Source organism: Caloenas nicobarica, chromosome 32 (genome assembly GCF_036013445.1).
Source record: "Caloenas nicobarica isolate bCalNic1 chromosome 32, bCalNic1.hap1, whole genome shotgun sequence".
NCBI classification, from domain to species: Eukaryota; Metazoa; Chordata; class Aves; order Columbiformes; family Columbidae; genus Caloenas; species Caloenas nicobarica.
Genome location: NC_088276.1, coordinates 1 through 16,559, shown reverse-complemented (window position 1 = coordinate 16,559; position 16,559 = coordinate 1). Strand labels below are relative to the sequence as shown.

General features: G+C 70.5%; 1 protein-coding gene across 1 annotated transcript; it reads left to right on the top strand.

Annotated features, from left to right (window-relative positions):
• Positions 1–466: 466 nt before the first annotated feature.
• Positions 467–16,302, top strand: LOC136000259 (EH domain-binding protein 1-like protein 1). Its single transcript, XM_065654038.1, is given in 16 exon segments — positions 467–659; positions 2,081–2,138; positions 2,850–2,945; positions 3,655–3,708; positions 4,552–4,748; positions 6,443–6,620; positions 7,480–7,619; positions 8,924–8,972; positions 10,532–10,592; positions 10,595–11,304; positions 11,399–11,692; positions 13,130–13,307; positions 14,510–14,609; positions 14,704–14,777; positions 15,902–16,016; positions 16,097–16,302. Coding segments are annotated over 16 exon segments (2,595 nt in total). The 5' UTR covers positions 467–555; the 3' UTR covers positions 16,284–16,302.
• The last annotated feature ends 257 nt before the right edge of the window (positions 16,303–16,559 follow it).

Sequence of the window (16,559 nt, the reverse complement as noted above, 5' to 3'; positions counted from 1 at the left end):
GGGTCCGCCCTCCCGGACTCCTGGGTCCCCCCGAACTCCTGGGTCCGCCCTCCCGGACTCCTGGGTCCCCCCCCGAACTCCTGGGTCCCCTCCCGGACTCCTGGGTCCGCCCCCCCGCACTCCCGGGTCCCCTCCCAAACTCCTGGGTCGCTGGGGGGGGGGGGGTGTCGGCTCCAGCACCCCAAAAACACCCGGGTACCCCCAAACCACCCGGGAAGCCCCAACTGCCCCTGCCCCCCCCCGCCCCCCCCCCCCCCAAAACATCCGGGGCCACCCCGAGACGCACCCGCCCCCTGCTGGTTATCGGGGCGGGGGGGGCGATATAGGGCTGGGGGGGGCACGTATGGACTGGGGGCGGGGGGGGCACATATATGGCCCGGGGCGGGGGGGGCGGGGGGGGGGAAGCTCCTCCCGCTCGGTCCCGTTTCCTGCTCGGGCGGGGCCCGATCCTGGGCCCGATCCGGCTGCTCCGGGAGGGGGGGGGGTCCCCGCGGGTTGTGCCGGACCCGGGTCGGGGGCGGGGGGGGGGGCCCGGGGGGGGCCCGGGGGGGGGCCATGGGGTCGGTGTGGAAGCGGCTGCAACGGGCGGGGAAACGGGCGGCCAAGGTTCGCTTCGTGGTGACGTTCGAGGAGCTGCTGCTGGAGGGGGGGGCGAGCTGGTGAGTGACCCCCCCCGGGACCCCCAGACCCCCCCGGGACCCCCAGACCCCAGCGGCCCCCCCACGATTCCCCCGGAACCCCCAAAACTCCAGAATATCCGGGACCCCCCCCCCCCCCGTGTCCCTCGGGACCCCCCCCCGGGACCCCCAAACCCCTCAGGGACCCCCCCCAGAACCCCCCCCCCAAATTCCCCCCGACCATCCCAGAACCCCCGAACCCGGAACATCCGGGACCCCCAGGACCCCCCCCCCGGCCCCCCCCCCCCCCCCCCGCTCCTCCCGCCGCTTTCGTTTTGGGTTCAAAATGCCCATAAATGGGACCGGGGTGGGAAACGGTGACTAAAAATAGACCCGGGGGGGGGGCCCGTCCTGTGACCCCCCCGCGCCGCCCCCCCCTCCACCCCCCCCCGCGGTGTCCGGTTTCCCCCCCCGGCCCCAAATTTAGCGCCGACCCCCCCGGGCCCGGCGGCGCTTGAGCAACGTGGGGTGACTCATATGGGGGGGGGGGGCACCCGTGGGGCGGCTCTGGGGCCAAATGGGGGGGCTGGGGGGTTCTATAGGGCTGGGGGGGTTCTATTCTATAGGGCTGGGGGGGGTCCCACAGGGCTGGGGGGTCCCATAGGGCTGGGGGGGTCCCGTGGGGCTGGGGGGGGCCCATAGGGCTGGGGGGGCTTCTATAGGGCTGGGGGGGTCCTGTGGGGTCCTATAGGGCTGGGGCTTCTATAGGGCTGGGGCTTCTATAGGGCTGGGAGGGCCCGTGGGGCTGGGGGGGTCTCATGGGGCTGGGGGGGGTCCTGTGGGGTCCCGTGGGGCTGGGGGGTTCTATAGGGCTGGGGGTTCTATAGGGCTGGGAGGGCCCGTGGGGCTGGGGGGGTTCTATAGGGCTGGGGGGGTCCCATAGGGCTGGGGGTTCTATAGGGCTGGGGGGGCCCGTGGGGCTGGGGGGGTTCTATAGGGCTGGGGGGGTCCCATAGGGCTGGGGGTTCTATAGGGCTGGGGGGGCCCGTGGGGCTGGGGGTCCCATAGGGCTGGGGGTTCTATAGGGCTGGGGAGGTCCCATAGGGCTGGGGGTTCTATAGGGCTGGGGGGGTCTTGTGGGGCTGGGGGTCCCATAGGGCTGGGAGAGCCTGTGGGGCTGGGGGGGTCTCATGGGGCTGGGGGGGTCCCGTGGGTCTGGGGGTCCCATAGGGCTGGGAGAGCCTGTGGGGCCGGGAGGTCTCATGGGGCTGGGGGGACCCAAAGGGCTGGGGGTTCTATAGGGCTGGGGGTTCTATAGGGCTGGGGGCGTCTCATGGGGCTGGGGGCGTCCCGTGGGGCTGGGGGTCCCATAGGGCTGGGAGACCCTGTGGGGCTGGGGGGTCCCGTGGGGCTGGGGGTCCCGTTGGGCCTCCCCCCCCGCTCCTGACCCCCCCGCCCCCCAGGCAGCCGGACAAACTGACCGTGGTCTGGAGCCGGCGCGGGAGGAGGGTCAGCTCCAAGGTGGGGGCTGGGGGGCCGGGGGGCGCCGGGGGGCTGGGGGCGCAGGGGGGTCCCTGGGGGTCCCTGTGGGGCTGGGGGGCCGGGGGGGGCTGGGGGCGCAGGGGGTCCCTGGGGGGGTCCCTGTGGGGCTGGGGGCTCAGGGGTCTGCATGGGTCTGTGTGGGTCTGGGGTCCCTGTGGGTCTGGGGGCTCAGGGGGGTCCCTGTGGGTCCCTGGGGGTCCGTGCGGGTCTGGGGGCTCGGGGGGGTCCCTGGGGGTCCCTGCGAGTCTGGGGGCTCAGGCGGGTCCTGGGGGGGTCCCTGTGGGTCTGGGGGCTCAGGGGGATCCTGGGGGGGTCCCTGCGGGTCCCTGTGGGTCCCTGTGGGTCTGGGGGCTCAGGGGGGTCCTGGGGGGGTCCCTGTGGGTCTGGGGGCTCAGGGGGGTCCCTGCGGCTCCCTGCGGCTCCCTGCGGGTCTGGGGGCTCAGGGGGGTCCTGGGGGGGTCCCTGGGGGTCCCTGGGGGTCCGTGCGGGTCCGTGCGGGTCTGGGGGCTCAGGGGGGTCCCTGTGGGTCCGTGCGGGTCTGGGGGATCCTGGGGGGGTCCCTGGGGCTCCCTGGGGCTCCCTGCGGGTCTGGGGGCTCAGGGGGGTCCCTGGGGCTCCCTGCGGGTCTGGGGGCTCAGGGGGATCCTGGGGGGGTCCCTGGGGGTCTGGGGGCTCAGGGCTGGGGGGCAGCCCCACAGCTGGCAGCCCGGCATCGAGAACCCGTATCGGGGGATGGTCGTCTGGGTGGTCCCCGAGAGCATCGAGGTCGTTGTCACCCTGTACCGGGTGCGTGTCCCCCGGACCCCGGCGTGCCATCTGTGTCCCCCCAGGGTCCCCATTGTCCCCCCCCCAGGGTCCCCAATTTTGTCCCCCCCCCAGGGTCCCCAATTGTGTCACCCCCCCCCAGGGTCCCCAATTGTGTCACCCCCCACCAGGGTCCCCATTGTGTCACCCCCCCAGGGTCCCCATTGTGTGTCACCCCGCCAAGGTCCCCATTGTGTCCCCCCCCAGGGTCCCCAGTTGTGTCACCCCCCCCACCAGGGTCCCCAATGGTGTCACCCCATCCCGGGGGGGTCCCCATTGTGTCACCCCCATTCTGGGGGTCCCCAATGGTGTCACCCCCCCCCAGGGTCCCCAATTGTGTGTCACCCCCTCCCAGGGTCCCCATTGTGTCCCCCCACCAAGGTCCCCATTGTGTCCCCCCCCAGGGTCCCCATTGTGTGTCACCCCCCCCACCAGGGTCCCCATTGTGTGTCACCCCCATTCTGGGGGTCCCCAATGGTGTCACCCCCCACCAGGGTCCCCAATTGTGTCACCTCAGGGTCCCTATTGTGTGTCCCCCCCCCAGGGTCCCCAATTGTGTCCCCCCCCCAGGGTCCCCAATTGTGTCCCCCCGCCAGGGTCCCCATTGTGTGTCACCCCCCCCAGGGTCCCCAATGGTGTCACCCCATCCCGGGGGGGTCCCCAATTGTGTCGTGTCCCCCCCCGCCCCCAGGACCCCCACGCCACCACCTACGATGACAAACAGTGGAACGTCCTCATTGAAAATGTGAGGGGGGGGCGCCCGGACGCCGGGGTCCTCCGGGGAAATGGGGGATCCCCAGGGTCACAGGGGTCATGGGGGGGTCCCGTGGGGATTTTGGGGGGGTCCTCGAGGGGGGGGTCCCCTGGGGAATGGGGGACTCTGGGGGGGTTCCCAGGGGAAATGGGGGGTCCGGGGGTCCCAGGGGCATGGGGGTCCCGGGGGGGGGTCCCCAGGGAGTTGAGGGGGGGTCTTGGGCAGGTCCCTGGGGTCATGGGGGGGTCCCCGAGGTCATGGGGAATGGGGGGGTCCCTGAGGTCATGGGGGATCATGGGGGGGTCCCCGTGGAATGGGGGGTCCCTGGGGAATGGGGCATTATGGGGGGGTCCCCGGGGAATGGGGGGTCCCTGGGGAATGGGGCATTATGGGGGGGTCACTGGGGAATGGGGGGTCATGGGGGGTCCCTGAGGTCATGGGGGATGGGGGATCATGGGGGGGTCCCCGGGTAATGGGGGGTCATGGGGGGGTCCCCGAGGTCATGGGGAATGGGGGGGTCCCAGGGGAATGGGGGATCATGGGGGGGTCCCCGGGGAATGGGGGGTCGTGGGGGGGTCCCCGAGGTCATGGGGAATGGGGGGGTCCCAGGGGAATGGGGGATCATGGGGGGGTCCCCGGGGTCTTGGGGGGGTCCCCAGGGAATGGGGGGTCATGGGGGGTCCCTGAGGTCATGGGGAATGGGGGATCATGGGGGGGTCTCCGGGGAATGGGGGGTCATGGGGGGGTCCCCGAGGTCATGGGGAATGGGGGGGTCCCCAGGGTGACAGGGCCGTGGGGGGTCCCCGGAGGCCGCTGACCCCCCGTGCCCCCCAGGAGTCGCGGGGGCGGCGCCGGGTGGTGGCGGGGGCCCCCCTGGACCTGGGCCGGCTGGCGGGGCCGGCGGGGGGGCCCGGGGCGGCCCCCCCCGCGCTGCCGCTGGCCCTGGCCCTGCGGCCCCGCACACGCAGAGTGGCGGCGGCGGAGCTGCGGCTGCGGCTGCGGAGGGACGTCCTGAGAGAGGGACACCCCACGTAGGGCTCGGGGACACGGGGACACGGGGACATGGCAGGACACGGGGACACGGGGGGACACGGCGGGACACGGGGACACGGGGGGACACGGGGACACGGGGGGACACGGGGACAGCAAGGGACACTGGGGCGCCCTGGGGACACTGGGGGACACTTGGGGACCCGTGGAGATCCTTGGGGACACTGGGAGACACCTGGGGACACTGGGGTGCCCTGGGGACACTAGGGGACACTTGGGGACCCTTGGGGACACTGGGGGACACTTGGGGACCCGTGGAGATCCTTGGGGACACTGGGGTGCCCTGGGGACACTGGGGGACACTTGGGGACCCCTGGGGGACACTGGGGACACTGGGGACCCATGGAGATCCTTGGGGACACTGGGAGACGCCTGGGGACACTGGGGCGCCCTGGGGACACTGGGGGACACTTGGGGACCCCTGGGGGACACTGGGGACACTGGGGACCCATGGAGATCCTTGGGGACACTGGGGGACACTTGGGGACACTGGGGACCCATGGCGATCCTTGGGGACACTGGGAGACACCTGGGGACACTGGGGCGCCCTGGGGACACTGGGGACACTTGGGGACCCCTGGGGGACACTGGGGACACTGGGGACCCATGGCGATCCTTGGGGACACTGGGGGCCATCTGGGGACACTGGGGCGCCCTGGGGACACTAGGGGACACTTGGGGACCCCTGGGGGACACTGGGGACACTGGGGGACACTTGGGGACCCCTGGGGGACACTGGGGACCCGTGGCGATCCTTGGGGACACTGGGGGACAATTGGGGACACTGGGGACCCATGGCAATCCTTGGGGACACTGGGGGACACTGGGGACCCTGGGGGACACTGGGGACCCGTGGCGATCCTTGGGGACACTGGGGGACACTGGGGACCCTGGGGACACTGGGGACCCATGGCGATCCTTGGGGACACTGGGGGACAATTGGGGACACTGGGGGACCCTTGGAGACCCTGGGGGACACTGGGGACACTTGGGGACCCATGGCGATCCTTGGGGACCCTGGAGGGACACTGGGGTACGTTGGGGCCCCCTGGGGACACTGGGGTATGTTGGGGCCACCTGGGGACACTGGAGGACACTTGGGGACCCCTGGGGGACACTGGGGACCCATGGTGATCCTTGGGGACAATTGGGGACACTGGGGACCCTTGGAGACCCTGGGGGACCCCTGGGGACACTGGGAGGCACTGGGGACCCTGGGAGACCCCCAGGGACACTGGGGCCCCCTGGGGACATTGGGGCACCCTGGGGACACTGGGGGACACTGGGGTACGTTGGGGTACGTTGGGGTGCCCTGGGGACACTGGAGACCCCTGGGGACATTGGGGCGCTCTGGGGACACTGGGGGCCCCTGGGGACACTGGCGACTCTGGGGGACACTGGGGATCCTGGGGACACTGGGGACATTGGGGATCCTGGGGACATTGGGGATCCTGGGGACACTGGGGACCTTGGGGACACTTGGGGACCCTGGGGACATTGGGGATCCTGGGGACCTTGGGGCCACTGGGGACCCTGGGGACATTGGGGACACTGGGGACCCCTGGGGACACTGGGGCGCCCTGGGGACATTGGGGACCCTGGGGACACTGGGGACCTTGGGGACCCTGGGGACACTTGGGGACCCTGGGGCCCCTGTGGCCACGGTCCCTGGCAGCGAGCAGGACCTGCAGAGCCTGGCCAGCCTGGGCCGCCCGGGGGACGTCGCCGACCTCGGGGACTTCGAGAGCGACCCCGAGGACGAGGACGGGGGGGACGCCCCCGGCCCCCCCCGGCGCAGCGGGGACCCCCCCGGGCCTGGGGGACACCCCGACAGCCCCCCCATGAGACCCGCGGTGAGGGGCGGATCCGATGGGCTGGGGGGCTCAGAGACCCCGTGGGGGGGTGGGGGGTCCCGTATGGGCTGGGGGGGGACAGGGACCCCATGGGGGGGGTCAGGGACCCCATGGACGGGTGGGGGGTCCCAGATGGGCTGGGGGGGAATAGGCACCCCATGGTGGGGACATGGACCCCATGGACGGGTGGGGGTCCCGTATGGCCATGGGGGGCTCAGGGACCCCATGGGGGGGTCAAGGGCCCCATGGATGAGTTGGGGGTCCCATATGGGCTGGGGGGGACAGGGACCCCATGGATGGGTTGTGGGTCCCATATGGGCTGGGGGGGGGACAGGGACCCCATGGATGGGTTGGGGGTCCCATATGGGCTGGGGGGGGGACAGGGACCCCATGGATGGGTTGGGGGTCCCATATGGGCTGGGGGGGGGACAGGGACCCCATGGATGGGTTGGGGGTCCCATATGGGCTGTGGGGGGGGACAGGGACCCCATGGGGGGGTCAGGGACCCCATGGATGGGTGGGGGGTCCCATATGGGCTGGGGGGGGACAGGGACCCCATGGATGGGTTGGGGGTCCCATATGGGCTGGGGGGGATAGGGACCCCATGGGGGGGTCAAGGGCCCCATGGATGGGTTGGGGGTCCCATATGGGCTGGGGGGGGACAGGGACCCCATGGGATGGGTTGGGGGTCCCATATGGGCTCGGGGGGGACAGGGACCCCATGGGGGGGTCAAGGACCCCATGGACAGGTGGGGGGTCCCATATGGGCTGGGGGGGACAGGGACCCCATGGGGGGCTCGGGGACCCCATGGACGGGTGGGGGCCCCTGGGGCCACTGAGGGGCCGCGGCGTGCCCCAGCCCGCCCCCGCGGAGCTGCTGTCCTGGTGCCAGGCGGCCACCGGCGGCTACCGGGGCGTCCGCGTCACCAACTTCAGCACGTCCTGGCGCAGCGGCCTGGCCCTGTGTGCACTGGTGCATCGTCACTGTCCCCACATGATGTGAGGGACATGGGGACACGGGGGGACACGGGGGGATATGGGGACATGGGGGGACATGGGGACATGGGGGGATATGGGGACACGGGGGGACATGGGGACACGGGGGGATATGGGGACATGGGGGGACATGGGGGACACGGGGGGATATGGGGACACGGGGGGATATGGGGACACGGGGGGACACAGGGACGTGGGGGGACATGGGGACATGGGGGGATATGGGAACATGGGGGACATGGGGGAACATGGGGACACGGGGACATGGGGGGATATGGGGACATGGGGGGACATGTGGATATGGGGGGACATGGGGACACGGGGGGATATGGGGACACGGGGGACATGGGGGGACATGGGGACACGGGGGACATGTGGACACGGGGGGACATGGGGGAACATGGGGACACGGGGACATGGGGGGGATATGGGGACATGGGGGACACGGGGGGACATGGGGACATGGGGGGACATGGGGACATGGGGGGATATGGGGACATGGGGACACGGGGGGATATGGGGACACGGGGGGACATGGGGACATGGGGGGACACGGGGACATGGGGGGATATGGGGACATGGGGGACATGGGGACATGGGGGGACATGGGGACACGGGGGGATATGGGGACACGGGGGGACACGGGACATGGGGGGACATGGGGACATGGGGGGATATGGGAACATGGGGGACATGGGGACACAGGGGACATGTGGACACGGGGGGACATGGGGGAACATGGGGACACGGGGACATGGGGGGATATGGGGACATGGGGGGACATGTGGATATGGGGGGACATGGGGACACGGGGGGATATGGGGACACGGGGGACATGGGGGGACATGGGGACACGGGGGACATGTGGACACGGGGGGACATGGGGGAACATGGGGACACGGGGACATGGGGGGATATGGGGACATGGGGGACACGGGGGGACATGGGGACATGGGGGGACATGGGGACATGGGGGGATATGGGGACATGGGGGACATGGGGGGACATGGGGACATGGGGGACGTGTGGATATGGGGGACATGGGGGGACATGGGGACACGGGGGGACATGGGGGAACATGGGGACACGGGGACATGGGGGGATATGGGGACACGGGGACATGGGGGGATATGGGGACACGGGGGGACATGTGGATATGGGGGGACATGGGGACATGGGGGGACAGGGCGGGATGTGGGGACGTGGTTTGGGGACACGGAGGACGCCCCGGAGTCATGGCGGGGGACACGTGGGGACATGAGATGGGGGGACCCCCCAAGTGGCCACGTCCCCCTTGTGTCCCACAGTGACTACGAGTCCCTGGACCCCCTGGACATCTGGGGCAACACCCAACGGGTGAGTTTGGGGGGTCCCCGGGGGGCAGGGACCCCGAGCCCCCCCGTCCCCATGTCCCCTCGTGTCCCATGTCACCCCCATGTCCCCATTTCACCCTCTATGTCCCCGTGTCCCCCCAGGGCCCCCCCCATGTCCCCCGTGTCCCCTTGTGTCCCCGTATCCCCACGTCCCTCCCATGTCCCCCGTGTCCCCCCATCTCCCCATGTCACCCTCCATGTCCCCCTGTCCTCCATGTCCCCATGTCCCCCCGTGTCTCCATGTCCCCCAATGTCCCGATCACCCCCCATGTCCCCGTGTCCCCCATGTCCCCACGTCACCCCCATGTCTCCATGTCCCCGTGTCCCCCCATCTCCCCATGTCACCCTCCATGTCCCCCTGTCCTCCATGTCCCCATGTCCCCCCGTGTCTCCATGTCCCCCAATGTCCCCGATCACCCCCCATGTCACTGTGTCCCCCCATGTCCCCACATCACCCCCGTGTCCCCATGTCCCTGTGTCACCTCCATGTCCCTGTGTCACCTCCATGTCCCCGTGTCCCCCATGTCCCCACGTCACCCCCATGTCCCCATGTCCCCGTGTCCCCATGTCCCTGTGTCACCCCCGTGTCCCTGTGTCCCCCATGTCCCCGTGTCCCTGTGTCACCTCCATGTCCCTGTGTCACCCCCATGTCCCCGTGTCCTCATGTCCCTGTGTCACCCCATGTCCCTGTGTCCCCCATGTCCCCGTGTCCCCCATGTCCCCGTGTCCCCCATGTCCCCGTGTCACCCTGTGTCCCCCCATGTCCCTGTGTCACCCCCATGTCCCCGTGGCCCATGTCCCTGTGTCCCCCCCATGTCCCCGTGTCACCCTGTGTCCCCCCATGTCCCTGTGTCACCCCCATGTCCCCGTGTCCCCATGTCCTGTGTCCCCGCCATGTCCCCGTGTCACCCCGTGTCCCTGTGTCCCCATGTCCCTGTGTCACCCCGTGTCCCCGTGTCCCCATGTCCCCGTGTCCCCCCCATGTCCCTGTGTCACCCCCATGTCCCCATGTCCCTGTGTCACCCCCATGTCCCCGTGTCCCCATGTCCCCTGTGTCACCTCCATGTCCCTGTGTCACCCCCATGTCCCTGTGTCACCCTGTGTCCCCATGTCCCCGTGTCACCCCCCATGTCCCCGTGTCACCCCGTGTCCCCCCTATGTCCCTGTGCCACCCCCATGTCCCCTTGTCCCCCGTGTCCCCTGTGTCCCCCATGTCCCCGTGTCACCCCATGTCCTCCCCATGTCCCTGTGTCCCCCATGTCCCCGTGTCACCCCATGTCCTCCCCATGTCCCTGTGTCACCCCCCATGTCCTGTGCCACCCCCATGTCCCTGTGTCCCCATGTCCCCGTGTCACCCCGTGTCCCCCCCATGTCCCTGTGTCACCCCCATGTCCCCGTGTCCGCCATGTCCCCGTGTCACCCCGTGTCCCCGTGTCCCCATGTCCCTGTGTCACCCCCCATGTCCCTGTGTCACCCCCGTGTCCCCATGTCCCTGTGTCCCCCCCATGTCCCCGTGTCACCCCGTGTCCCCCGTGTCCCCAGGCCCTGGACGCTCTCTCAGCCCTGGGGGTCCCGCGGCTGCTGGACCCCAGTGACCTGGTGCTCCCGGGGTCCCCGACAGTTTGGGGGTGCTGAGCTACTTGAGCGGGGTGCGCGCGGTGCTGCAGCCCCCCCCGGGGCCCCCCGGATCGGGCCCGGCCCCACCTGGACACCCCCGGACCCCCAAGTCAGCTCCAGGCCCCCCCAGACCCCCCCGGACCCCCAGATCAGCTCCGGCCCCCCCCAGACCCCCCCGGACCCCCAGACCATCACTGGACCCCCCCAGACCCCCCCGGACCCCCAGATCAGCTCCGTACCCCCCCAAACCCCCCCGGACCCCCCAGATCAGCTCCGGGCCCCCCCAGACCCCCCCGGACCCCCAGATCAGCTCTGGGCCCCCCCAGACCCCCCCGGACCCCCAGATCAGCTCCGGACCCCCCCAGACCCCCCCGGACCCCCAGATCAGCTCCGGGCCCCCCCAGACCCCCCGGACCCCCAGACCATCACTGGACCCCCCCAGACCCCCCCGGACCCCCAGATCAGCTCCGTACCCCCCCAAACCCCCCCGGACCCCCAGATCAGCTCCGGGCCCCCCCAGACCCCCCCGGACCCCCAGATCAGCTCCGGGCCCCCCCAGACCCCCCCGGACCCCCAGATCAGCTCCGGGCCCCCCCAAACCCCCCCGGACCCCCAGATCAGCTCCGGGTCCCCCAGACCCCCCGGACCCCCAGATCAGCTCCGGGCCCCCCCCAAAACCCCCCCGGACCCCCAGATCAGCTCCGGGCCCCCCCAGACCCCCCCGGACCCCAGATCAGCTCCGGGCCCCCCCAAACCCCCCCGGACCCCCAGATCAGCTCCGGGTCCCCCCAGACCCCCCCGGACCCCCAGATCAGCTCCGGGCCCCCCCAGACCCCCCCGGACCCCCAGACCATCACTGGACCCCCCCAGACCCCCCCGGACCCCCAGATCAGCTCCGGGCCCCCCCAGACCCCCCCGGACCCCCACACCATCACTGGACCCCCCCAGACCCCCCCGGACCCCCAGATCGGCTGCAGACCCCCCCAAACCCCCCCAGCCCCCCAAACAATCACTGGATCCCCCCAGACCCCCCCGGACCCCCAGATCAGCTCCGGGCCCCCCCCAAACCCCCCCAGCCCCCCCCAGGCCGGAGGGCCCCCCCCCGGGGGTCCTGCTGCCCCCCCCCCGCCTGCGCCGCCCCCCCCCGCAGCCCGGGCCCCCCCCCCGCGCCCCCCCCGCCTGCGGGACCCGACCTGCGGCGGAAACGGCGCTCGGAGAAACGGGGGGACCCGCCGGGGACGCCCCCCCGCGGGGACACCCCCCGGGACCCCCCAATGGGGACACCCCACCATGGGGACCCCCCCCGGGACCCCCCGCCGGGGACGCCCCCCTGCGGGGACACCCCCCGGGACCCCCCAATGGGGACACCCACCCATGGGGACCCCCCCCGGGACCCCCCGCCGGGGATGCCCCCCCGCGGGGACCCCCCAGCAGAGCCTGAACCCCCCGAGGAGGAGACGCCGGTGAGGGGACGTTGGGGGGACATGGGGGGTGCCTGGGGACATTGGGGACATTGGGGACTCTGTGGGACAGGGGCTGGTGGCCCAGGGGTTGTGGGGACATCGGGGACATTGGGGACACTGCGACAGGGGCTGCGTGACGTTGGGGACACTGTGGCAGGGGCTGTGGGACATTGGGGACACTGTGACGGGGGCTGGGGGACATTGGGGACATTGAGGACACTGTGACAGGGGCTGTGTGACGTTGGGGACATTGGGACACTGCGACAGGGGCTGGGGGACACTTGGGACATTGGGGACACTGTGGCAGGGGCTGTGGGACATTGGGGACCTTGGGGACACTGTGACGGGGCTTTGGGACATTGGGGACACTGCGACAGGGGCTGGTGGCCCTGCAGCAGGAGCAGGGGCTGTGTGACATTGGGGACATTGGGGACACTGTGGCAGGGGCTGGGGGACACTTGGGACATTGGGGACACTGTGGCAGGGGCTGGGGGACATTGGGGACCTTGGGGACATTGGCAGGGGCTGGTGGCCCAGCTGGTGGCCCTGCAGCGGGAGCAGGGGCTGGGGGACATTGGGGACCTTGGGGACATTGGCAGGGGCTGGTGGCCCAGCTGGTGGCCCTGCAGCGGGAGCAGGGGCTGGGGGACATTGGGGACCTTGGGGACATTGGCAGGGGCTGGTGGCCCAGCTGGTGGCCCTGCAGCGGGAGCAGGGGCTGGGGGACATTGGGGACCTTGGGGACATTGGCAGGGGCTGGTGGCCCAGCTGGTGGCCCTGCAGCGGGAGCAGGGGCTGGGGGACATTGGGGACCTTGGGGACATTGGCAGGGGCTGGTGGCCCAGCTGGTGGCCCTGCAGCGGGAGCAGGGGCTGGGGGACATTGGGGACCTTGGGGACATTGGCAGGGGCTGGTGGCCCAGCTGGTGGCCCTGCAGCGGGAGCAGGGGCTGGGGGACATTGGGGACCTTGGGGACATTGGCAGGGGCTGGTGGCCCAGCTGGTGGCCCTGCAGCGGGAGCAGGGGCTGGGGGACATTGGGGACCTTGGGACATTGGCAGGGGCTGGTGGCCCAGCTGGTGGCCCTGCAGCGGGAGCAGGGGCTGGGGGACATTGGGGACCTTGGGGACATTGGCAGGGGCTGGTGGCCCAGCTGGTGGCCGTGCAGCGGGAGCAGCGCCGTGTGGACGCTCGCGCTGTCACCCTGGAGAGGGACCTGCGGCAGCTCATGGGACTCGGGTAGGGACAAGGGACAAGGGACATGGGGACACCCCCGGGACACTGCTGGGGACGGGGGACGCGGGCTGGGGGTGCGCCGCGTGTCCCCCGTGTCCCCATATCCCCCCATGTCCCCTGGTGTCCCCGTGTCCCCCCAAGTACCTGTGTCCCCCCCGTGTCCTGGTGTCCCCCCTCATGTCCCCATGTCCCTGGTGTCCCCCTGTCCCTGCATCCCTCATGTCCCCATATCGCCCCATGTCCCCTCATGTCCCCATGTCCCCTCATGTCCCCATGTCCCCTGGTGTCCCCATGTCACCCGGTGTCCCCATGTCCCCATATCCCCGCCGTGTCCCCATGTCCCCTGGTCTCCCCATGTCCCCCGGTGTCCCCATGTCCCCATATCCCCCCCGTGTCCCCATGTCCCCGGTGTCCCCATGTCACCCGGTGTCCCCATGTCCCCATATCCCTCCCATGTCCCCATGTCCCCTCATGTCCCCATGTCCCCTGGTGTCCCCATGTCACCCGGTGTCCCCATGTCCCCATATCCCTCCCATGTCCCCATGTCCCCTCATGTCCCCATGTCCCCTGGTGTCCCCATGTCACCCGGTGTCCCCATGTCCCCATATCCCTCCCGTGTCCCCATGTCCCCTGTGTCCCCATGTCCCCTCATGTCCCCATGTCCCCTGGTGTCCCCATGTCACCCAGTGTCCCCATATCCCCCCCGTGTCCCCATGTCCCCCAGTGTCCCCATGTCACCCGGTGTCCCCATGTCCCCCTGTGTCCCCATATCCCCCCTGTGTCCCCATGTCCCTGGTGTCCCCCTGTCCCTGCATCCCTCATGTCCCCATATCGCCCCATGTCCTCCGGTGTCCCCATGTCCCCCGGTGTCCCCATATCCCCCCCGTGTCCCCATGTCCCCCGGTGTCCCCATGTCACCCGGTGTCCCCATGTCCCCATATCCCTCCCGTGTCCCCATGTCCCCCCGTGTCCCCATGTCACCCGGTGTCCCCATGTCCCCATATCCCCTGCCGTGTCCCCATGTCCCCCTGTGTCCCCATGTCCCCATCTCCCCTGGTGTCCCCATGTCCCCCGGTGTCCCCATGTCCCCATATCCCTGCCGTGTCCCCATGTCACCCGGTGTCCCCATGTCCCCATGTCCCTCGGTGTCCCCATGTCCCCCGGTGTCCCCATGTCCCCGCAATGTCCCCCCAATGTCCCCCCAGGCGCCGACCCCCGCCGTGAGGAGCAGCTGCTCCAGGAGTGGCTGCAACTGGTGAACCACAAGAACGAGCTGCTGAGACAGCAGGACCAGCTGCAGCTGCTGTGAGGGGACTGGGGACACTGGGGACACTGGGGACACCCGCGGGGTCACAGCCCTGGGGACACAGCCCTGGGGACACCCCCGTGTCCCCCCCAGGGCGGAGCAGCAGGACCTGGAGCGGCGCTTCGAGCTGCTGAACTGGGAGCTGCGGGGGATGCTGGAGACAGAGGGTGGGGACATGGGGACGCTGGGGACATGGGGACGTTGGGGGGACATGGGGACATTGCGGGGACATGAGGACATTGGGGACATGGGGACATTGGGGGGACGTGGAGACATTGGGGACATGGGGATGTTGGGGGGACATGGGGACACGGGGACATTGGGGGGACATGGGGACACAGGGACATGGGGACATTAGGAGGGACAAGGGGACATGGGGACATTGGAGACATTGGGGGGGACATTGGGGACATGGGGACATTGGAGGAACATGGGGACATTGTGGGGACGTGGAGACATTGGGGACATGGGGACATTGGGGGGACGTGGAGACATTGGGGACATGGGGACATTGGGGGGACGTGGAGACATTGGGGACATGGGGACATTGGGGACATGGGGACATTGGGGGAACATGGGGACATGGGGACATTGGGGGGGACATGGGGACATTGGGGACATGGGGACATTGGGGGAGACATTGGGGACATGAGGACATTGGGGGAACATGGGGACATTGGGGGGACGTGGAGACATTGGGGACATGGGGACATTGGGGGAACATGGGGACATTGGGGGGGGACATGGGGACATTGGGGACATTGGGGACATTGGGGGGACATTGGAGGAACATGGGGACATTGTGGGGACGTGGAGACATTGGGGACATGGGGACGTTGGGGGGACATTGGAGACATGGGGACATTGGGGGAACATGGGGACATTGGGGGGACGTGGAGACATTGGGGACATGGGGACATTACGGGGACAGGGGGACACGGGGACATGGGGACATTGGGAGGGACAGGGGGACATTGTGGGGGACATGGGGACATTGGGGGAACATGGGAACACAGGGACATAGGGACATTGGGGGGACATTGTGGGGGACATGGGGACATTGTGGGGGACATGGGGACACAGGGACATGGGGACATTGTGGGGGACACGGGGACATTGGGCCGACATGGAGAGATGGGGGGACAAGAGGGACTTGGGGACATACTGACGACACGGCGGGGACGTGGGGACGCACAGCGGGACAGGGACCCCTGGTCTGGGTACAACCAGCATTTGGGGACCCCCATGAACTCCGGGCACCCCCCCCCCCGGACTTTGGGGTCCCCCCCAGAGCGCCTGAAGCCCCCGGGCCAGCGGCAGCGGGAGCAGCGGCTGCTGGAGGAGCTGGTGTCGCTGGTGGAGCAGCGGGACCGGCTGCTGCGGGACCTGGACGGGCGGCTGCGGGAGTGAGTGCGGCCGGGGGCTTTGGGGTCCCCGGGGGGGGGGGGGCTTTGGGGCGCCCCCCGACCCCCTGTTGTCCCCGCAGGGCGGAGGAGGAGGACGCTCGTCTGCGGCGCGGTCTGCAGCAGCGGCGGCGCCGATGGGCCCCGAGGACACGTGTGGCATCGCCTGACCCCCCCCCCACCCCGGGCACCCCAAACCGCCCCCCCGGCCCCCCGAACCCCCCCCCCCCCGGGCCCCCCGAACCGCCCCCCGTTCCCCGGCAGCAATAAAGGAGATTTCGTGTGCGGATGGGCCTGGAGGGGGCAGCGGTAGGGGCGGGGGGGGCTGGGGGGGGGCTGGGGGGTGGGGGGGGTTTGTGGGGTGGGGGGGTCTGTGGGGTGGGGGGGCTGTGGGGTGGGGGGGTTTGGGGGGGGTCTATGGGGTGGGGGGGTCTATGGGGTGGGGGGTCTGTGGGGTGGGGGGGTTTGGGGGGGGTCTATGGGGTGGGGGGGTCTGTGGGGTGGGGGGGACTGGGGGGGGTTTGTGGGGTGGGGGGTCTATGGAGT